Genomic DNA, 23,652 nt, shown 5'->3' on the forward strand with positions numbered 1-23,652 from the left:
AATTTGGCGACCCCCCCCCCCCCCCCCTCCCCCCGAGGGGTCGCGACCCTTGCCATACACCACTGACTTTGATAAAGCGAGCGAAAGGCTGCAATTAAGTTATAGTGGCGACTCAAGTAAATGTACTTGGTTACTGGATACTGGTATGGTATGGTTTTGATTGATTGATTGATTGAAGAATTTATTAACAGTTTGCAGAATTACAGTACATTTCAAGCACAAACTCAATACAAAGGCTGTTAACTGTGAGTGGACGACCCAATTAAGCATTACACTTGTTTCCAATAGGGTCCACCATGTTCAAATCATCAAAACATTTAGAGACGTACAAATAGACACTTCTATAGACAGAACAGGAATTCATCATAAAGGAGGTAAAAAGGGAATGTGTATGCAGGATGTGTTGGATCAAATATAGGCTACTATACATACCTGGGTGGGTTGGAATTGCTGGGTATGGGAGGAAATCATTTGTATATATGGTCATTGTGGATGGTGTCTTTTCTCCATTATTCTACTATTTGTGTTATTTTTGTTATTTTGTTTAGTTTTTTTACATTAATGCTCTACTTCGTCACATACTACACTAACTACAGTATCATACAAAAGTAGCAAGAATAGCCAATCTATAAGTTCACACTGCTGCATTGTGAGCTTGTAGGCCTACTTTGAATCCTGAACATAATTAGTCCATGGGCCAGACCAGAAGTGAGGGACATTTTTGGTGGCAAAATCTATTTGCTACCATTTTGTTTGCTGAGTCCATATAAGTACTTTGAGACATGATAGCATTTTCAAATGAGTAGCTTTAATACTTTTTTGGGACAATCATTGTTTCCCCATTAACTCCCATTATATGCAGAGTAGGATTTTGTGCAGTTTACTGTAGATCAGGGGTGGGCAACTGGCGGCCCGGGGGCCACATGCGGCCCCCACCTTCACTTAATACGGCCCTCATGTTAATATCAGAATACTGATATAGTATTGATTTCAGCTGTTACAATTCCAAACCTGCTTTAATTACTTCATGACTAGTATTAAATGTCTAGTAGGCCTACTTAATGACTAGTATTAAAATGTTATTGTCTTTGAGAGAAAGTTAACATAACTATATTTGAAATTCAATAAAAAGGTTACTTTTCAGGATTCCAATTCAAAAATAGCAAAAAAAAATAATATTCAGGTTTTCAATTCAAATATAGCAAAAATAGCCGATCTACAAGCTCAAAACGCGTCGCATTGCGACGCGTTTTGAGCTTGTACATCGGCTATTTTTGCTACGACAGTAATATGCACTGTGGCCCTCTGGAGTGAATGTGGAAATATATTGGCCCTTTCCATCGTCAAAGTTGCCCACCCCTGCTGTAGATGTTATATGTTACAATTAAGCTTATTCACACTTATAATTATACACACACACACAAATGCTATGACATATAAAAGTATGTTATAAAAGTATATAAACATGTAGGCCTATAGTAATAAATTAGCATAATTGGCTAAATATCCCCCAACACAAGAAATTACTATAACTTTGCTTTACTTAACTTAGAAAGGTGAGTCTATGTTTGTGATGTATAGAAATTAATCTGTTACCATGGTGCAATCATGCCACCTTTTTAATTTGCATGATTTGCAAAAGTCGAAATAAGGACATTTCTACATTTTTCACATTTAGTCAATGATTATCGTAGTCTCTCTTAGACTCTGAGTCTATACATGTCCTGAAATTCGTATCTTGCCATGACTAAATTATTCAACCTTTTGTCATTTAGCATATTTGCATAAATTATGAAATAATTAGGCTGAAACCCATAAATAGCTATTATGTTTTGCTTTACATTTATTGAGAAGGATCTTACAGTCTAAAGTCTGTTTTGATGTCCATACAATAATGTCTTGTCATAATTAAGTTAAATGTAACCTTGATGACTTTAATCCTGCAGGGGGCAACCCTGGGTTTGGCTACTTTCAATAATAATAATAATGAATTGCATTTTATAGCGCTTTTCCAAGTGCTCAAAGTGCTTTACAATGGTTAATTCATTCATACATTGGGAGCGGCGAACAGTTGATGCCAGCGTCCTCACTTCCCACATTCACACACCAATGGTGGCGAGCTCACACCGACCAACTCATTGGAGGCAATGTAGGGTTCAGTGTCTTGCCCAAGGACACTTCGGCATGTGGACAGGAGGAGCTGGGATTCGAACCGACGACCCAGGGATCATTGGACGACCTGCTCTACCTCCTGAGCCACAGCCGCCCGCGTCTTCAAGTCTTCATGCGCACAACTGAAGTGTCGTGGACACCATGTCAACAGATGACCTGTCACCCTCTTGGGGTTCCTAGCAAGATGTCCCTGAGGGCTTAGCAGCCACTACTTATTGAAATGACCAGTTGACACACCATCACACCATCATATATGGCCGTCATTCCCTCATGCCTAGTAACACATCACGTCACCATATATGGCCATCAGTCCATCACGCCTTATGACACGATCCATATATAGACGAATTCAGAAACGGGTCTCATGGTCGCAGCTTACATATTTCCTGTAGGCGGACTCGACATAGCTGCGGGTTTAAACCGTCACCAGGCGCACCTCTTCTACTACAGTGAACGGTAGAGTGACTGCCTCAAGTCAAACGTTACTCTTTTACCTGCTTTTTACTAACACTAACATTACAAAGATGCAGAACATCGAGATGAACCTGTTTAGTTTATGGCTGGTCCAACAGTAGTGGCAACATTCCAAAAAAAACGGAATGTCAAAATATCCACCGCGGGGTCTGAGACCAGAGCCATTGAGTAATGGTTGAGACGAAGCAGTGAAAGGTCCTGAAAGATACATAACGTCAGTCTTACCCAATACCCAATCTTTCTGTTTTATGAACACATGGCTGCTGTACTTTATACCTCATACTAAGCATTTAAAGTAAAGAAAAAGAAGAGGTGCGCTGGTGAGGGTTTAAACCCCGCAGCTATGTCGAGTCCGCCTACAGGAAATACGTAAGCTGCGACCATGAGACCCGTTTCTGAATTTGTCTATAGCCGTCTCCATATATGAAGATCAGGACACTGACCTCATCAAACCCTGGATAGCCATACATGGAGAAGACTGGATCATCACCTAGATCTGCATATATGGAGCTTCAAAACTGGAGCTGACCTGTTCTGACATTCCATATGTTGATCCTTCCCTACCCGAGTACCCGTCATTCCTCTTCGATGTCTCCCTTTTGACCGATAACTGTCCAAGTGTCCATTAAAACTCTAGACGGGCCTGCCGCAAAGTTATTGCCCAGCAGCCGGCAAAAACTAGAGTTCTCAACAGGCCTGAAAATTAAGGCGCTCCATATATGGCCAGTTCAGAATTTATTCCATATGTTGATCTGACCTCCCATGCCCAGCAATCTGAAATTCATAGTCATTTGGGCTCCTAACTGATATGACATATGACATCTCTTATTCTTATAGCTATGCTGATTTTAGACTGGATGCGGGGGCCACCAGCACAAATGGCTGTGCTGGAACTTATGGCCTGCAAGTGTGTACGGACCTGCAAGCTTTCAGACTGCTCCTGCCTTGCCAACAAATTAAAGTGCACAGAAATGTGCAAGCTAAACCTGTAGCAATCAGAAGGAAGAGGAGGAAGATGAAATTAAACTGATTGATTATGTGATGATAATGATGAAGATGATGAATACTGAATAATTGATATTGATATGCCAGTGATGGTTATGATGATGTGCATTGATTAAATTGAGTGAAAGACAGATAATTCTTAATTTTTCCCTCTGTATGACATGTTTTATTAAAAAAACAGTTGAATCTGTGAATCTATGGTTGGTGTCTTTGAAGGCTGATAACTGCAACTAAGCTACCACTTAGGAACTGCTATCATGTTGAAATATTATCTAGGGATATAGACCTCAAAATACATAGTCATTTAGACAAACCCAAAACATACGTCCGTGTCCTTTTTATGGACTTCTCCTCTGCTTTTAATACGGTCCAACCCCATCTTCTCCTAAAACGCCTGTGTGACCTGGACGTCAGTAGCAATCTCATTTTGTGGATTAGGGAGTTCCTGAGAGAGAGACCCCAGCGAGTCTGTATTAATAACACTCTGTCTGACTGCCTTGTCCTAAACACTGGCGTGCCACAGGGGTGCGTTTTATCCCCTCTGTTATTCTCCCTATACACAAATGAGTTGAAATATAACAACAAAGACTTCTCTCTCATAAAGTACGCTGACGACATGGCCCTGGTTGCCTGTCTGCAGGACGTTTCCAGTCCTTCTTACTCCCAGCACATCGACCGTATTGCCACCTGGTTTGACAGCAGCTTCCTTGACCTTAATGTCACTAAGACCAAGGAGCTGTGTTTGGGAGGGGGGTCAAGAGCAGAGGGCTCAGGGTCCATCTTTATGCCTGTTACTATGAGTGGGGAGGAAGTGGAGCAGGTCAGTGACTTTAAATATCTGGGAACGACCATAGACAATAAACTCACCTTTCAGACCAATGCAGATAACATCTACAAAAAGGCAAGGCAGCGGCTTTATCTTCTCAGGAAACTGAGAAGTTTTAATGCCAGTAAACACACCCTGACCATGGTCTATAGATCACTCACTGAGAGTGTTCTCACTTTTAATATCGTGTCCTGGTTTGGGAATCTCTCAGTTAGAGATAAAAACAAGCTCACCCAGGTAGTCAACCAGGCAAGTAAGATCATTGGAGATAAACAATTGCAACTTCAGGACATATACAACCGCTCCATAACCAAAAAAGCAATTCAGATTTACAATGATTCTACCCACCCTCTTCACTCTGAATTTGACTTGTTGCCATCGGGCAGGAGGCTTAGGGCAAAATTAGCAAAAAAGAAGGGTTACAAAACTTCATTTGTGCCAACTGCTGTGGACATTTTAAATAAGAAAATGTTTAAATATTCTAATCGCCACTGCTCATGATCAGTGTTGTTATGTTAATGTGAATGCATTTTTATATAGTATCTTAATGCACCTGTGTATTTTTTGTAATGTTTTATTGTTGTAACTGACTGCCGGTGTGCCAAAGACAAATTTCCATTTCATGTAAATTTAATGGACAATATTCTTTATCTTTATCTTTAGACCTTTTCAAAAAAACATGATAGCATTTGCCACCTTGAATGTCCCTCACTAGTGAAAATTCTGGTCTGGGCCCATGGACTAAATATGAGGTTTCCACCCTACACCCTGGCCTACAGCAATGCTTCTGGTCACTAAATTAAATGGGCTACATGCATTTCCTTTTGGTCTGATATATGTTTGATATTTATGTTTGATCGGCTACTTTCCACCACTGGTGTATAGTTCTGGTTCACGGTAAAACATTCCAAATCCACCTGCTTGAAAGGGTGCGTGTGTGCGCGTGTGCGTGTGTGTGTGTGCGTGTGTGTGTGTGTGTGTGTGTGTGTGCATGGGGGCGTGGCCTAACCGCTTTACAAACGTCAAATTCAGCTCCCGTTCTTAAAGTTCAGCAGCAGCATCGACAGTTCGACACACACACTAACCTGCAGCAACATGGGTAAGAACTAAGAACACAACTCACTATACAGCCATATGTTTGTTCATCCTATATGACTGCATAGGTCGACTTACTAAACATCATTTATAAAAGGGAAAGAAAGCAGTTCATGGCTGATCTTGCAGTTGCAATCATGGCTGAAGTTATCTTGTTGTTGTCTATTTAATTATATTTTGCCGAACTTTTTTCGGAACTTTTACTGTAATGTGATCAAAACGGGGTTGATAAGCAGTAGTCTATGATAGCGCGGCGGTAGACTATTAATCATAAAAAAGAGGACAAGATCATAATTACTTGCTGTAAACGGTAAAGCTTTCCTACATTGATTTATTGATATATTTTATTTACCACCTTCATGCTTCATCCCTCATCCTATCTTTTTGCATGACATTTGCTGACATTTGTGTACAACTTACTTTTCAAGCGTCCCCAAAACTGGCTAGTTTCGCGCGACGCCGCCGTAGGCCTACACGTGTGCGAGAAAGTGGTTGACTTGAACTTGAAGGCTGTATTTTATTGACAAGACATGGCATTGGCCCATTGGCTACTTCGCACATTTTATTAGTACAAAGGTTTACATTGTGACCTATTAGCTCCAGCTGAAACCCGTGTGATCTTATAGCTGGGGTTGTTTTAGATTGTAGGCTATTACACTCTGATATTTAGTAAATCGGAATGTGTAGACTCAATAAAGCACTTCCACTTTATGCTGCCTGCAGTGCTGCCTCAAGTAGGCTGCAACAGAAAAAGTTGGGTTAAAAAGTAAAGTATCCTGCCAAGAGGTTATATAACTACTCCCCTGAGCTGACACTGTGTGTGTGTGTGTGTGTGTGTGTGTGTGTGTGTGTGTGTGTGTGTGTGCGTGCGTGCGTGCGAGCGAGCGTGCGTGCGTGCGTGCGTGCGTGTGTGTGTGTGTGTGTGTGTGTGTGTGTGTGTGTGTGCGTGCGTGCGTGCGTGCGTGCGTGCGTGTGTGTATGTGTGTGTGTGTGTGTGTGTGTGTGTGTGTGTGTGTGTGTGTTATCTTGGTGTCCTGACCTCAGATGCTCCTCTGTGAGACGTTTAGCAGCAACTTAATCTCTACTGTTGAATTATTGTTCTATTTCCCAGTTTCCCACTAAAAATATATGAATTCAGTTTATGTCCTGAACAGTCTCTATCAGACAGCTGTTGTGAAGTTTCAAATGAGTGTGTGCACATTGTTGTTGGCTTGACTTGTGGTTAAACTTCTATGTATTTGATGTATCACCATGTGTTCTTGCTTACTGTAAATCGCTCTGGATTAAGAGCGTCTGCTAAATGCCTACATTGTAAATTGTAACATGTTTTTGTAGGGTGTATCCCTCTCTCTCTTGAATTGCCATGTTTATTTAGATTATCTGTTATCTAGACGTTGTCATCTTAAATATGTTCATTAAATGTAGGCTTATCCAAATAACAGCCGTTGTTGTTGTATAGCCGCCAACCCCCAAACCATCTCTGTGGTTTTTTGATTAATTGAAATATTTATTAACAGTTTGCAGAATTACAGTACATTTCAAGCACAAACTCAATACAAAGACTGTTAACTGTGAGTGGACAACCCAATTAAGCATTACACTTGTTTACAAGAGGGTCCACCTTGTTCAATTCATCAAAGGAGGAGGAGGAACAGAATCAACAGATGTTGATCACATCAACATCACGTTTGTAGTACTATTGTCTTGCAATCATTAATGTCCCTCCCTATCAACTGTGCCACAGGTCACACATGGGCTGACCACCCAGAGGGAAATTACACAATAATAGTTTAACAGCCCACAGCCTGTATTAGAAGTTTATTTTTTACTTTCTAGATAGTTTTTCCAAAATACTGTAGCTAAAGTATAAAATGGGCCATACGTTAATGTATAGCAAGTGTATGGTAAACTGGAATATTGTATTGCAATAACATAAATCGTTTTGACCATGCATTTAACCAGATATTGGCCAAAGTTTTTAAAGTTGTACATCTCTAATTCTTTTGAGAGTGCAGTGAGTTAGTTGAGTTAGTTTGCAGTGCAGCAACCGTACAGATGAAGCTGCAAAAGGAATGGTTGGTTAATCAGTGCATAAGATGGTTACAGTTAGGTGGGGGAATGCAAGTAGTGAGAAAATACACAAATAGACTCATCATTCCTTCCTGCCTTTTTTTTCGGGGTGCGCGCGCTTTTCCGACACCATAAGACCGACAGCCACCCGGGCCACCTCTTTCTTTTCTGTGAGGTTGGGACAACAACTAGAAAGAGTTGAGTTCCATCATCTTCATTCTTCGGCCTATTGTAGAACTAGGGTTCCCTTCCAGTCCAGATGTAAACATCTGTGCAAGAGTTGGAGAGAGAGAGAGATAGGATTTAGATCAGAGGCAGGCTATAGAGGGAGGCAAGATGGTATAGAATGAGAGGCAAGACAGGAGAGAGAGAGACAGGATAGAGAGGGGATTTACCAGAGGCAAACATTTGATTTGTACCCAGATGTTTATGAGGATGGTCTCCTGTTCAGAACACAGAGTTGCACAACAATGATCTCAACATTTGTTTCCAGCCGTCATTTAGAGTTAAGTGTTGTTTTTACAGCCTGTTTATCTCTTCCTCCACAGCGAGTTGTTCTGGCTGCGGACCCGGGTACAAGACCCCTCTGGATGCCATGAAGGGTGAGAGACTTGTCTTATCTCTTGTCCAAGGGCCATCACCTTGTTGGCTTATGGTGGACATTTTTTACCAAATTGAGCAGACAATATTGGCAAAGTGACAAAAACCTACTTTCTGACCTTGACGGCCCATACATCCAACAGAAAAGTCTTATTTGATTGCATTGAACGACGTTAAACTCACTTTGCCACTCACTTTATGCATGCGCATACCCTCCATTACACAACACATAATATACTGACTGACCATAACAGGTCTGTAACTCTACACTCCCAGAGTTAATGGGTCCTTGCAAATAAAACGACTCATAATGTGCCATAGTGTCGTAAATACGTGTATATATTCTGAAGAAAACCTGGAGACTTGACATTCAGTAATTGGTCTTGTGATCAAAATCCGAATATAATAATGGTGTAAAATAGAAAATCTAGTCTTTGCCACGGATACAATTGTCAGCGCACGGACATTTTGATGACCCCTGCTCATGTCGTTATAGGTGAACATGTTCCCAATTCTTCTATTCTTTGGCTATTCTACAAGCTGTCAACATAGTATCACAACCCATCCTGTTTCCCCTGTAAACAAAAGATCATCATAGATGAAAATAGCAGATCCGCAAGCTGCTATTTTCGTGTGTGCGGAATGTTCAACCCCAGAATAGGGATATGCTAGGGTTCATGTGGTTAAAATACGAACCCTTTTGTGTTGCAGGTCCTCGTGAGGAGATTGTCTACCTGCCGTGTATTTACCGCAACACGGACATCGAGAAACCTGACTACCTGGCTACTGTGGATGTGGACCCCGAGTCTCCTACGTTCTGCCAGGTACTACAACAATTCTACTACTGCTGTACTACTACTGTAGTAGTACTCAAATACTATAGGCCTGGAGTCTCGGCCAACGTTTTCACGCTTAGGAAGGTGTTTACCTGATCTGGGTCTGACAGGAAAACCTTCCTCTTGTCCAGTTATTATACTGTAGATATTAAGTAGGGTTATTATTCTTACCTAAAACTAAAACCACACCAAACTTGGTTGGGTCTGGACGAGATGGTTTTTAAGGTCAACCACACCAATGCGAGTTGCATTGGTGTGGTTGACCTTAAAACGGTTTTGTCCCAAGGAGTCCCTATCGGTGTGGTTTGGGCTTGGGGAAATTTGTATTTATGTAGTTAGCTGATAGTAAAAATGACATTACATTCACTCACTCATTCACACAGACACACAATCACCACCCATAACAAAATAAACCATTCAATGTTGGGCATTTTGGGTTCAGTGTCTTGCTCAAGGACAGTAAACCAGGGGCACCCAGGGATCGAACGGGGAACCTTCTGATTCCCGAGCGGCTTCTCTACCTCCTGGCCTCTGATCTCAGGGTAAACTTTAAGTTTTTAGTTAAAGTTTTAAAGACACTGAAACCATCATCACACCCAACTGACCCAGGCTGTGTTCATCGCAAGAAAGAAACACAGAGATTTCAGATTTCAGATATTTATTGAAGGGACAGCCCCTTGAGATGCATCATCTCATTTTCAAGAGGAACCCATAAACATACACAATACAGAAAAGAATACTGTACACAAATACACAAAACATGCAGTACACAGATACAAACAGATATACAGATACATACATAACACAAATAGCTTGCTCACCCTCTTCCACCTACACCACCAACCACCACATAATACACAATGGAGATAAGGTCACAGTGCAAATATTTCAGTGTCATAATTGGTTACAGTCAGGTTAGAAGCATAGGCAAGTTGAGTCTAGATGTGAATGTAAGGAGGTTCCTCAGGAGCCCTTGTACAGGGTTTCTTTGACTATGCATGCACCTCCTGGTACCACAGCACCTCAAAGGCCCTTAAAACCAGGCTCCAGACTTCCCAAAACAAACTGGTCAGGCTCCTACTTGACCTAGCCCCCCGAACCCACCTCACCCCTGCCCACTTCGACAGGCTGGAATGGCTTAGGGTCGACGACAGAGTACAGCATCTTGCAATGGGTCTGGTCCACAAGATTCGATACACCACCAAGATATGCATGTACCTGTCTAGATACTTCCTTAATGTTAACGAAGTCCACACCCACAACACCAGAGGGAGTGCAACGAACCATGTACAACCCAGATTCGGCACAAACAAGGGACTAAATTATTTTCGCTCCTATGCCACCAAAATGTGGAACGCCCTACCAACTGTCATTAAGACATGCAAATCCCTTGACTCCTTCAAAACCGCTCTCAAAGGGCACCTACGGACGGCTGCAATTCGAAACTGGCCCCTGTAAAATCGGAATCCCCCAAACACGAACGCAAGGACAACACAAGAGACGGTCGCGGCCACACAGCCAACTCAAGGTACGGCCACGGAGCCGACTTGGGGACCCAACACAAGGACAACACAAGAGACGGTCACGGCCACACAGCCAACTCAAGGTACGGCCACGGAGCCGACTTGGGGACCCAACGCAGCTCCTCCCAGGAAAACAAACAAATTAACGGAGCTGAACGTGAATCCCCCCCACCGCCCACCCCTTTCTTTCCCTCACTGTATATGTTTCTTTTCCCTTTTTACCTCCTTTATGATGAATTCCTGTTCTGTCTATAGAAGTGTCTATTTGTACGTCTCTAAATGTTTTGATGATTTGAACATGGTGGACCCTATTGGAAACAAGTGTAATGCTTAATTGGGTCGTCCACTCACAGTTAACAGCCTTTGTATTGAGTTTGTGCTTGAAATGTACTGTAATTCTTTTAATTCCATTCCCAGTGGGGGCCCTGAGAGTCAGCTGCAGGATATTGACCATATAGGGGAGAAGAAAGGTTATTGGCAATGGCTTGTCACTTGTTGCACAATTAAACATCTGCAACACATTCTCTGTCTTGGGCTATACGGTTACGGAGATGATCTACACACTAGAAGGGAGAAATAAATACTCTGAATGCCCCCTGGGCTGTGTACACAAGCATGTCCACTAGAGCCTGACCGATGTATCTGGGTATATTTGGAACCCTGGTAGTAGACCCAATGTTGAGAAACAAAGCGAATAACTTGTACATACAAATTGTCCCTAACATTGTCCCACCCTGAGCAAGCTATTTTACGATCGTAGCAATGAAAAACTCCCCTTAACTGCACCGAAACATCAAGCAGAATCAGGCTCTAGGGTGGGCGAACATCTGCCTCGATCGTGTCAGGGGAAAAGAGAGACGGAGACAGAAATATCGAGAGAGATAGAGAGATACAAGTAATTTCAACAACAATAGCAAAACTATAATGACAATGATACAAGCAATTACAAGCAATACTCAAACAAGCAACTGGTGGAGTAATTGTCAGGTACACATGGTATGACCTTTGACCCCTCTAGGTGATCCACAGGCTGCCCATGCCCAACCTGAGAGATGAGCTCCATCACTCGGGATGGAACGCGTGCAGCAGTTGCTTTGGCGACAGCTCCAGGCGACGAAACCGTCTCATCCTCCCGTCGCTCATCTCCTCGCGTGTCTACGTGGTGGACGTGGGAACCGAACCCCGTGCACCCCGCATGCACAAGGTGAGAGGTCGACACATCATCTAGCAGTCTGGTTTTCAACCTTTATTTTGATACTTTCAGCCTGACTTTTATATTTTGGGTATGACAGTAAAGAGTTTTCTAACAGGTTGTGAGCTTGTTTTCTTTTTAGGTTTTTTTTTAGGTTTTCCTAAAATGGCATGCCCAAAATAGGGACACCATGTTACAGTGTTTTTGTTATTTTTTTGTCCGCTTTTGTCTGGCAATATTCAAAACCAGGTGAAAGAATACGAGCTGATGTCATAGACTGACCACACAAAACTTGAACCACCAACTTGAACCCTTTGGGGGGGAAGTTTGCCAAAAATGGCAGATCTACAAGCTCAGCAGCTTGTAGATAGATCTGCTACTTTTGGCAAAGAGATTTGGTGTATTGTGAAAAAATTGCCTAGGCTACCAAGTACAGTTGCAACTCCGGTCCATTTGACTAAGTAGGCTATAGAGAGGGTGGTCAAGAATCATTAATAGGAGTGTTTACATGTAGTTTAAGGGAGCATTAAACTACATGTAGTTGAACTAAATTACATAGTTTTAGCTACATTTTGATGTAACTTGCAGATAGTTCAACCAAGTAATTTGTGTGGCGTGTCAAGTAGTAGTACAACCACTTCTTTGGTCATAGGTTTACTCAACAACAAATTACAATGTGGGCAATAAGTTATAACTTGAATATGGTCAATATATATATATATATTAATAGAGTTTACTTTCCTACTACTTTCCTGATTGCTTTTGCTTTAAAGGCATGGTTGACATGACTACGCTGCCGCTGATTGTCATGCCCTGGTATGCATTAAGTATTTCCCTCCCTCTCAGCTGTCTTACTGTTAGCGTAGTAAATATCTGTGTTTGTATAACTAAAAGAAGGTAAGATGTCAAAAGGTCATCTATGGTCAAAATGTCATAAGTAAAATAGATAAGTGAGGTGACTGTTTCTGCACTGTCATCGCCATAGGTTACACAACCTATGTGTCAATCATTACCAATAAAACACATGGGCCTGTTGGCGAGAGGGCATGAGAGAGTGAGTGGGGGACAGGTTAAACCTCCTTGGGGACAGCGATGTCATCAGTTTGTGACAACAGAGGAAGATTCTAATGAAATCCTGAGCTGCAATCCAATGCTATTTGTTATTAAAGCACGATAGTTTTGGGACAACTTCCTTCTTCCTCTTCTTCGCTTTGAAACTCCACACAGATGCAATTCATCTGTCTTTTCAACACTGTCATCATGAGTTGACAATTCATTCTTGTTTTCAATTCCCATAAAGTAGTTTGCAGGGACATTTTAGTCAATACACAACCTACTTGATGTTACATTTGATTCTGTCTTTAAACTCCGTACCCATCAGTGGATTAAAAAAAGATTTGATTTAATCAAAGAGTGACACACACAATGTGAAGGAAGTTAATGGGTATCCTTGATCTTTTTTTTTAAGCGAGTTGCTCTTTTGAGAATATCAGAATTCACAGTAAGATTAGACATCCTCTTTTATGAATAACTAGGCCATGTTTTGAAAGCCCTGCCACTGCAGGGATCAGATGTCAACATTGTAATGTTTGTACTGTTAGATAATTCAGCAGGCATACAACAATGTACGTTCAATGGGCTTTATTAACACGACTGCTCCTTCTGCTCATTCAGAGAGCTGGCTGCATACTGACTGACTGCTTATATCTGTCTCCCATAGAGCTCCGAAGTCTGACGTCACTTTCAGTAGAGGGCGTCAATCTCCAGGTTCATGTATTTGTTTATTTGCATTGAGATCCCCAAACGGCGATTTTAGGTCGCTTCATATAAGAACGGTGTTTGAAAAATAAACCGACCACCTCTGCGTTTCTGTCAGGGGAGTGGCTGTGAGTCGTTAATGATGTCCATTCATATTTGATACAGCCAGTTTCTAGAGAAATGGAATTAATGTGACCGCAAAAGCCTTGAAACTACATATGAATGCAATGTCGCTGAGCATATACGTCACGCCCAGCTGTCAACATATTGCGTTCCTGAGATTCCTCGTTGACGTAAGCTCAGCTGGTGGTGACTCGACTCGTACTAACCACGATACATTATATATCAATAAAATAAAAATAAAAATAAACGTAATTAACGTTCAGTTTCTGTTGTGCGACGGGCTGCGGGCAGAAGCAGCCTACCCGGAAATGTAGTCTCTGGGTTGTTTGGCTCGTTTCTAACGCTTATTTTGTTACTCTTTGGGTATATTTGTACATTTCCACCTTCAGTCGATGCTTCATATCCATATGAGTGAAAAGGCCGGGGTGATCGGTTTATTTTTCAAACACAGTTCTTATATGAGGCGATCTAAAATCCCCCTATGGAGAGTACAATGCTTATAAAAACATACATGAACCATGGCGCTCACTGCCCTCTACTGGTAGTAGAGGGCAGTGACGTCAGGACTTCGGTGCTCTATAGGTGGCGTAGTTGCACATGACATTTTTCTTGAACATCACAGTGTTGTTGCTGTTTAAAAATATATGCCCTATGTTGTCATACAATTCTATTATTAGCTATTACGCTTTGCTATTTCTGAAAAATGTTGAAAGTGGTTACCGTAAGTGTGTCTGTGGGTTTTATAAATATTGAACAATTGAAAAGCATTAATAAGAGCTTGTGGCTAACTAATAACTACATTAGATCCACCATTGGAACACTAGTTTTGTTTGTTTGTTTTTTCCCCTGAAAAATGTCAGTTTTGGACATATAAGGTTTCCACCCGAAAGAGATGATATACCAGTGTTACTTCTTTAACAGATTTGAAAAAAATGACTTTTTGGACACACATGTTAGTAGTAGATTGGTCAGACTTATGGGTTAACATTATCTTTCTATCAGCATGCCTTACTGTAGGTGTGTGTCAAATGTGTGATGCTATTAAGTGATTGAGTGATTAATGTGTGTGTGTTCACATTCACATAACTCATTAGCGTCTCACATTTGTCGTTGCTTTTTAATGTTGGGAAATGATAACTGCTTGCAGCTATATTATAATCAGAGACAGAGATCATAACATAAGGGCTTTTTAACACTTGAGGTAACCCAAACATTAGCTTACAGAATGCCCAGGGGTTGCAGTTTAGGTAAGCTCAGTGTTAAAGATTCACAGTTGTCTTAAGAAGCAGAGGCCAGAGTTAATGTCTTGTAGAACACTGGTTCCCAAAAATGTGTGGGTCGCGGACACATTTGTATGGTTCCCTTTACTTTTTGTTTCCTACATTTTGTTTTTAATTATTTCAAAACATTTTCAAAAAAACTTAAAAACAAAATGCAAAGATTTTTGTCTCCACCAGGCCGAAGGCATGGGGAGAGTATGTTTTGCACTGTTTTGCACGACTTTTGGCCTGTTATAGCGCTGCAGATTTTTAGCTAAACACATTTTTTTATATTACTCGTACACATTTTATCCATACATCACACAAATCGGTATACACTATCTCTATACTCATGTGATCAACATGGACCTGTCTGCTTCCCCATATTCCATCCCCATTGTCTAAGATTTCCTTCCAAAGTTTGCCGGATTGGTCTGTTTTGAAGAGTGCAATTTGAGGAATATTTTGCATGCACATTCCCACTAGGCCGAGGAAGGAATGCCTGTAAAACTTTGTATGCACACTCCCTAGAGGCCAAGGAAAAACCTTTGACCTGTATTTTTCACATCTGCTCTTTATAGCGGCACCAGGAGGCAGACTTATGTCGAACTTTTTTTTATATATTACTCCTTCAGATTTGATCCAAATCTTACACAAATCGGTACACATGATCTCTATAGTCATGTGATCAAGACGGGTCTGTTTGGAAGCCAATCACGATGGAATATGGGAAATCAAAGTTTTCAGGAGTGGTTTTGTACAAAATGCCGCAAATCCTTAACACAGCGAATATATATATATATATATATATATATATATATATATATATATATATATATTTGTATAGAGATCAAACAATTGAGGTCAACAACTAGTTTTTCAGTGATTTCATGAAGAAATCAAAGAAATCGAAGAAATTCCATACATTAGAAAACAAATGTTTAAGAAGTAGTGAAAATAGCCGATCTATAAGCTCACAACGTGGCGCGTAGCGACGTGTTGTGAGTTGTGTGTGGAACAGAAGACCACGTGCCTCCATCAACTGTTTGATCTCTTGAGTTGTGCTCTTGTGTAGATCGTGGAGCCCACTGAGCTGTACTGGAAATGTGGTCTGGCTAACCCACACACCTCACACTGCCTGGGTTCCGGTCAAATCATGATCAGCTGCATGGGAGACCCTTCTGGCAATGGCAAGGGTAAGCAGGGGCGCACTGAAACTGTACACGTATGTTCCCGCTTGGTTGCATGATGGCGTTGCTCACCTAAAATAGATCACAAGTTCACAATGCATCGCGGATGCAGTGCGTTGTGAGCTTGTAGGTCGATTGTTTTCGTTGCACACCGTAGCATAACTTGGGCATTAGCAAACCTATTAAGACCGGGAAAGCATCTGTCATTTTCGATTTTTGCTTCGACTATTCAAAATGGCAGATATACAAGCTCGCAACGCGTCACTTTGTGCTGCGTTGCTTGTCCATCTGCTATTTTTGAACATTTTTTAAAAACTTTGAAACAGAACTACTGATTTAGAAGGCCTTTTTAGAATCGGCCTCAAGTCTTAATGGGTTAACAGGCGGATCCAATATCGTTTTTGACCTCCAGGTGGTTTCGTGCTGTTGGATGGTGAGACGTTTGAGGTGGTCGGGAACTGGGAGCACGAGGGAGACGCGGCGCCGTTCGGTTATGACTTCTGGTACCAGCCTCGTCACAACGTAATGATAAGCACCGAGTGGGGCGCCCCCAAATCCCTGGCCGGCGGCTTCAACCCTCAACACGTGAAAGATGGTACGTTACGGCTTCTACTTAGGCCAGATGCATGTTTCTTCATTCACGTTCTCAGCATCCACATTTTCTGTTGCCCAGCATCACTTACTGTACAAAATATTATTCAACCTGTTCTGCTGTATTGTTCTCCATGTTTCTTTCAATAGATTGACCATGTCTAACAAATACAAACTTTTCAGTATTGCCCGTATTGCCTCCCAAGAACGATAAAGCCATCACATGTTTAGCACTCACAATAGAAAATGACACTGATCATCCCCATAATCATCACTTTACACTCATGCCGTCCAGACAAAGAAACAGAACTTTGAAATCGCAAACGTTTATTTGAGTAGGAGTTTTGTCCATTTAGCCATTGCTAAGCCATTGCTAAGTGTACTGTAATTCTCCAGGTAAGTATGGCAGTGCGGTGCATGTGTGGAACTGGGAGACCCACGAGCGCATCCAGACGTTGGAGCTGGGAGAGATGGGCAGGATTCCTCTGGAGTGTCGCTTCCTCCACGAGCCCTCTGCTGCTGAAGGCTACGTGGGCTGTGCACTGCCTGGAGCCATCTTCCACTTCTACAAGAAAACGGTACTGTCCAAGTATCATTAGCAAACCTATTAAGACCGGGAAAGCATCTTTCATTTTCGTGCTGTGTTGCTTTTTGAACATTTTTGAAAAACTTTGAAACTGAACTACTGATTTAGAAGGCATTTGTAGAATCCATCTTCCACTTCTACAAGAAAACGGTACTGTCCAGTCGTGGGAAAAATACTCAATTGTTTTACTTGAATATAAAAGTATCAATACTGCAATGTAGAACTCCTCCGTTACAAGTAAAAGTCCAGAATTCAGGACTTTTACAGGTCTAAATAAGTTTTTTCATGAGGAGAGAGGTAGGGTAGAGCAGGAGAGGTAAGGGGAAAAGAACACAGCATACAAACAGGTCAAATAATCAAAGATATATACAGATAGCATGTATAGTAGCAGTTATGTATGTTATGTGCGTATGTAATAATTGTGCTACCAGACAGGAGAGTGTAAAGTGTGTGTTTATTGTACTACCAGACAGGAGAGTGGGCTGCAGATAAAGTCATTGAGGTCCCTATGAAGAAGGTGGAGGGCTGGATGCTTCCTGAGATGCCCGGTACTGTATTATCATCTTCTATTACTATTAGAAATATTATTCCAACTTCAAACAAACTTCATGTACTGTAAACGAAACACGCAAGGAATTCCCATACACCACACTTGTGTTCTATTCCTTCACTGGCTTTGTCTTGTTTGTTTGGGGGTGGCAGGCAGGCACGGGAGGGTGATTTCTGTCACTGAACGATAGTGACAACATATGTTCACAAGGTGTTTTTTCCCAGATGAAAACACCAAGGTAGCTTGCCAAAAAACGCCTCCAATAGAGGGTAGAGGCATGCATAAAGGGAGTGGCAAAGTGAGTGTAACGTTGTTTGATGCAATCAAATAGGTTTCTGTTTGTTTGTATGGGCTGTCAAGGCCAGAAAGTAGTTTTTTGCCACTCGGTAGGCGTTCCCGAATAACATCCGGCCGGGTATGATAATGATATCACGTCCATAGCCTCTCAACTGATTTGAATTGAAAATATTTCACATCTTAGCAAGCAGATAAAAACACGTTCAGCGACTAGTTGCACTGCAGGGATTCCATAAACTTCTAATTCCTATTGTAAACAATTCAAACTCAGGGGGAAATACTTCTTGGTTAACCTAACGGTTTGTTCAGCAGCAGAGGGGTGTTATGTCCTTCCAGTGAATTTCCTCACTGTCGAGTCAAAAGAAGCAGCTGGTGTAAAAAGTTTATGAAGTAGTGAAAATAGCCGTTTTACAAGCTTGTGAGCTTGTATCGGCTTGTATCTACACCCTTCTCAAGACCAACCAGTAGGGGTCAGCAGTGACAGGGCCTATGCAAAAATGGGGGGAAATTGGCAACAATCCAATTAGCCCTTTGCTAAACCCCACCCCAAAAGGGATTGTCCAATGCCAATCAAAATAGTTTAGCAACCGTTGCTAATGCTGGGCAAGATTTTGTCACCGGCTCATAGCTCTGTCAGCGTTATTTTGCATGTCTGTGTTGTTGAACACATACACAGCTTAACGTTGGGAAAGTTACACGACTGAGCCACCCAGGTGATGGCAATAATACTAATCACCGTAGTCTTATTGTGCATTACATGAAAACTCCTGCCGGACAGTCGTTAAAGTTGATTGAGTTGGATACTGTTTCTCCCTCTAACATTTCCTCGTATTTCTAGTTTATTGAAATAATGTCATGCACATTTGTCCAGTGCATAGCTTACTGCAGGCCCTGTTGACTATATTTAGAAGACATTTTGAAGCTCTTGCTACTGAAATGATCAATTATTTATATGGAGAAATCCCATCAATGGGTGAGAAGCACACCTTGCAGTAGGTGGGGCTTAATGAAAAGGTACTGTGTTTTACTAGAGTGTATTTACAATTTTACTGAGTCATATTTTATTGACATAAATATGTATTGTTTCACTGTTTTCTTGACAGGTCTGATCACAGACATCCTGATCTCTCTTGACGACCGTTTCCTGTACTTCAGTAATTGGCTGCATGGCGACATCAGACAGTATGACATCACCAACAGAAAGGCACCGCGATTGGTCGGCCAGGTCTGAGTCTATCCAATAAAATAAAAGATACTGAATTTCTGTTTCATATCAATTTAGATTGGGTTTAGTAATATTTTTGCAACTTGTGAAGATAATATAATCTAGGAAAAAGCGCAAAAGCGTTTGTGCCCCTCCCATCTGAGCATGCATTTTCACATCATGTTATTTTAATGATCAATGAATCGATTGCTTGGATCCATATACTTTCAGTTCCTGTTTATCACATTGAAAATGAAATAGGTAAAAAAAAAAATAACATGACAAAATGTTTTCTTTTGTCGTTTGTACATTGTTATAATTATCGATACAATCTCAGTATTTTTCCAATTTGGGGGCCCACTTGTAATATCCTCATGGCCCATCAGTGGGCCCCAGCCCACATGTTGAGAATCACTGCATTTAATACATTTGAATATTGTAGTAGTAGTTTGGTTAATGTGAATATTATGCTATGTTTCAGATATTTCTAGGAGGTAGCATGATTAATGATAGCCCTGTCAAAGTCATGGATGATCCAGAGAACCAGGCCCAGCCTCCTCCACGCATTATCCAGGTACATCTTCAACCTCTACAACCTCACTATACAACCTTGTAGATCATCTGTGTATGCAGAATGTTCGCTCCCACCTTTGACACAATGTCTTAATAGAAGAGCAGCAGAGAGACAAAATACAACCACACCAATTAATTGTATATGTTATATTGTATTAACATACTCTACCATACAGATTGCACAAAATGTGTATCTGACCATGAGACTTGGCATGCTCAAACATGGTAGGAGTGGCAATTAATAAGCAATGCATAATGTCATATATTTGAGTACTCCCTATTTTCCTCCTCCAAAAGTTAAATATTTAGATAAGTATAAAACATTTTGACCTGCCCATGAACTTCTTTGTATCAGATTCACGAACGGTTCAGCCCAATCTGACCTGGAATGTGGTCGTCCATCTCTCTCTCACACACACACACACACACACACACACACAGACACACACACACGCACACGCACACGCACACACACACACACGCACGCACGCATGCATGCTCGCACACACTTAACTTTATATTGTCTCTGTCCGGTGGAAACCTCATATGGCATATCGTATGGCAAAAATAGCAGATTTACACACTAAAAACGTGTTGCTTCACGCCATGTTACAAGCTGTAGGATGATCAAGTAGGGCGTTAATTTACCAAAAAACACAGTATGGGTATAAGAGATTCCTGCCCGACAATGATAATACAGTATATTCTATATATAGTACCTATTGTTTATATTGTATACACTAGTGTTTATGTAATGTAAATATTTAACATGGTCTATTTATCACGCTCTGTCAAGAGAATGTCCCCGTTTTTCAACTTGGTGAAGGTCAGATCTTATCGAAGGTCGTATTGACTATCAGTTATCAGTATGTTTATCAGCTGATTATACTGCAGGTAAAGGAAAGCCACACACCAACACCTTTACTCTGTCTGTCTGGTTCTTCTGGAAAAAAACTGTTCCTGAACTTTTTTCAGGATTCAAATTCAAAGTGTACCAAAAGTAACAGATCTACAAGCTCAAAACGTGTCGCTTCGCGCCGTGATCCGAGCTTGTATAGATCTGCTACTTTTGATTCTTTAGTGTGTGACAGTGTAGTATGATCAAGCAGTAGGGCATTAAGAATAAGAAAAGAACAATATAGCCTGCATTGGAATTACAATTTAAAAAGTGGTAAACTGAAAACGTTTCAAGAAAAGCAGTGGAGAACTTAACATGGATTTAAAAGTAGTCATTGTTGGCACAAAGAGTGTGTCTCTAAGTTTGTTCCAACTATGTGACATAATGGGTAAACTATGCTTCACCATGTTGTATTTGAACTCTTGGAACAGTTGGTAGACTCGTCCAAGACCAACCGAGACTCCTCCAGGGTACATCATGTAAAATCAGGGTTGAAATAGTCCATCAAACTAATCAAATGAATTGATTATAAAAAACATATTTATTTGAATATAAATCCATTTTGGGCGAACATTTGAAATGTCATTTAGTGACTGAGTGAGATTAGCCCCCACCAGGGGGCAGCAATTCCATGAAGTTAGACTGAGATGTGATTGCATTTAGAGAGTATTGACAATATGGAGAACATTTTAACGTGGTTTGGTGCATAAATATTGTCATAATCATAATTGTACCACTATGTAATTTCCCCTGTGTCACATAATTGGACTGTAATAGTAATGCATTCATGTGTTCACTGGTCACCACTTTAATATTACAGCTGACCAAAGGTGGGGCTGATTTTAATTTACTATGTGCTGCTGGGTAGATTCTACGAGATGTATTGGAGTGGAAGTATAAAGTATAAAAAAATGTACCTCAAAATTGTACACAAGCAATAGACTTACGTTGCACAGTGTAAATAATTTATTTTTGCGTGCGTGCGTGTGTGTGTGTGTGTGTGTGTGTGTGTGTGTGTGTGTGTGTGTGTGTGTGTGTGTGTGTGTGTGTGTGTGTGTGTGTGTGTGTGTAGGGGAAGCGTATTCAGGGCAGTCCTCAGATGTTGCAGCTCAGTTTGGACGGGACGAGGCTGTACGTGACGACGTCTCTCTACAGTGCCTGGGACAAACAGTTCTACCCTGACATGATCAAGTAAACTCACACACTTCTAATACTCTACGTGTAACATGCTCTGTGTATACTGACACCTACAGACACAGCCAGTCTGTGTCCGTTTGACTGTCAGTCTAACAGAGGGACTGCCTTACCATGTTACTTATAAACGGCACCGAAGTAATCTAAGCAGATTGGATTTGGGGTAGTTAAACTTTGATCCCAGATCTTCGATGTAGAATTATCTCTGCAAACATTGTCGAAATATCTAATATATATATGTTTAATATGTTTGATTAATCAAATAATATCTATTAACACCCAAAATCCAAATATGATCTACTCTGATAGGGATACAATGTTTTAAACTATAGGCCAGAAGACTTTTCTGAACTCAAAAACATCATGCACTATGTAACAGGGCTACAATTTTAAAGCATGATTTATACTTTGTCATATAAGAGTATAAATATGTTAGAGATACTGTCTGTCGCTAATCATGCAAACCACTGGACCAATCAGAACCAATTGTCTTGTGCACACCGCCAGTATGCCAAGGAGGTAAGAGCTTTTCTCTCTGTCTGTCTGTCTCCAGAGAGGGCTCAGTGATGATGCAGATAGACGTAGATTCAGTTAATGGAGGTTTGAAGTGCAATGAGAACTTCTTGATCGACTTCGGTAAAGAACCAGACGGTCCGGCTTTGGCCCACGAGCTCCGTTACCCCGGAGGAGACTGCACCTCTGACATCTGGGTCTGATCAGCTCTATACCACCCCCTGCTGCTGGGATCACTCAACTACAACACTGACTAATACTGAGCTAATTCTTCAACCATTAAATAACACTGAACTTCGCTGAATATTGTTTTAGATAACAGACTCTCGATCTAGCCTATTAACTTTTTATATGAAGAATTATATATATCCTGTAATTACTGGAAATATTAGCGTATGTATGCTGTGTATGCGATACATTCCTTTCGTCAAGTTTGTTTTTGTATAGTGCATTTAAACAAAAATGGAATTCAAAGTTTCAGAGTGTTAAGACAAAGACTGGCATTATGAGCGTTAACACAAAGAATGGCATTATAAAAGGACAATCAGTATTATTGAAATCAATGATTTGACAAACATTGGAGCCAGTGTAAAGGTCTGAGAACTGGACTGATGTGATCCACGTTATTGACGTTAGTATGAGGACTCAAGCAGCAGCATTCTGAATAAACATACTCAAGAAACATGCATGGACACATTTTTCTAAATCCTGCTGAGACTTACGGTAAGTCCTTTAATCCTTGATTATGATCTTAAAGCTGACATTGAAATTGTCTTAAATGTCACTGTTGTAATTCAGGTTTTGTCACCAATATTTGGGTTGTGATTTATTTGAGGAATTGTATTATTATTTTTTTCCTTTTTCAATTATGAGAGCTTGAATTCAAACTTGTTTGCTATAATTCTGTACACATGTGCAATAACTGGTCTGCATTTCTATAACGCCCCTTAGAAGTGCTTTGAATGTATGTTAGATTCACTCATTCACCATCACCATTACCTTTTCTGGATCAGGGCCCTCTTAAAAATCACAAAAGTGGCCCACCCATCTGAGCATGTTATCTTTTGGCTTTTTTATGAAATAATACCATTATTGATAGGATGGTAGGCTGACAGGAAATGGC

The 23,652-nt window shown here is 41.0% G+C and overlaps 1 protein-coding gene across 1 annotated transcript; it reads left to right on the forward strand.

Annotated features, from left to right (window-relative positions):
- Positions 1-5,508: 5,508 nt before the first annotated feature.
- selenbp1 (selenium binding protein 1) lies at positions 5,509-23,579 on the forward strand. Its single transcript, XM_079504201.1, has 12 exons — positions 5,509-5,576; positions 8,191-8,244; positions 8,954-9,066; positions 11,620-11,805; positions 16,009-16,129; positions 16,536-16,718; positions 17,111-17,292; positions 17,770-17,848; positions 19,251-19,372; positions 19,833-19,925; positions 21,895-22,013; positions 22,570-23,579. Exons 1-12 carry the CDS (start codon positions 5,573-5,575, stop codon positions 22,730-22,732), a joined length of 1,419 nt encoding a protein of 472 aa, XP_079360327.1. The 5' UTR covers positions 5,509-5,572; the 3' UTR covers positions 22,733-23,579.
- Positions 23,580-23,652: the final 73 nt, after the last annotated feature.

The sequence above is a fragment of the Electrona antarctica genome (assembly GCF_951216825.1).
Source record: "Electrona antarctica genome assembly, chromosome: 6".
Taxonomy (NCBI): domain Eukaryota; kingdom Metazoa; phylum Chordata; class Actinopteri; order Myctophiformes; family Myctophidae; genus Electrona; species Electrona antarctica.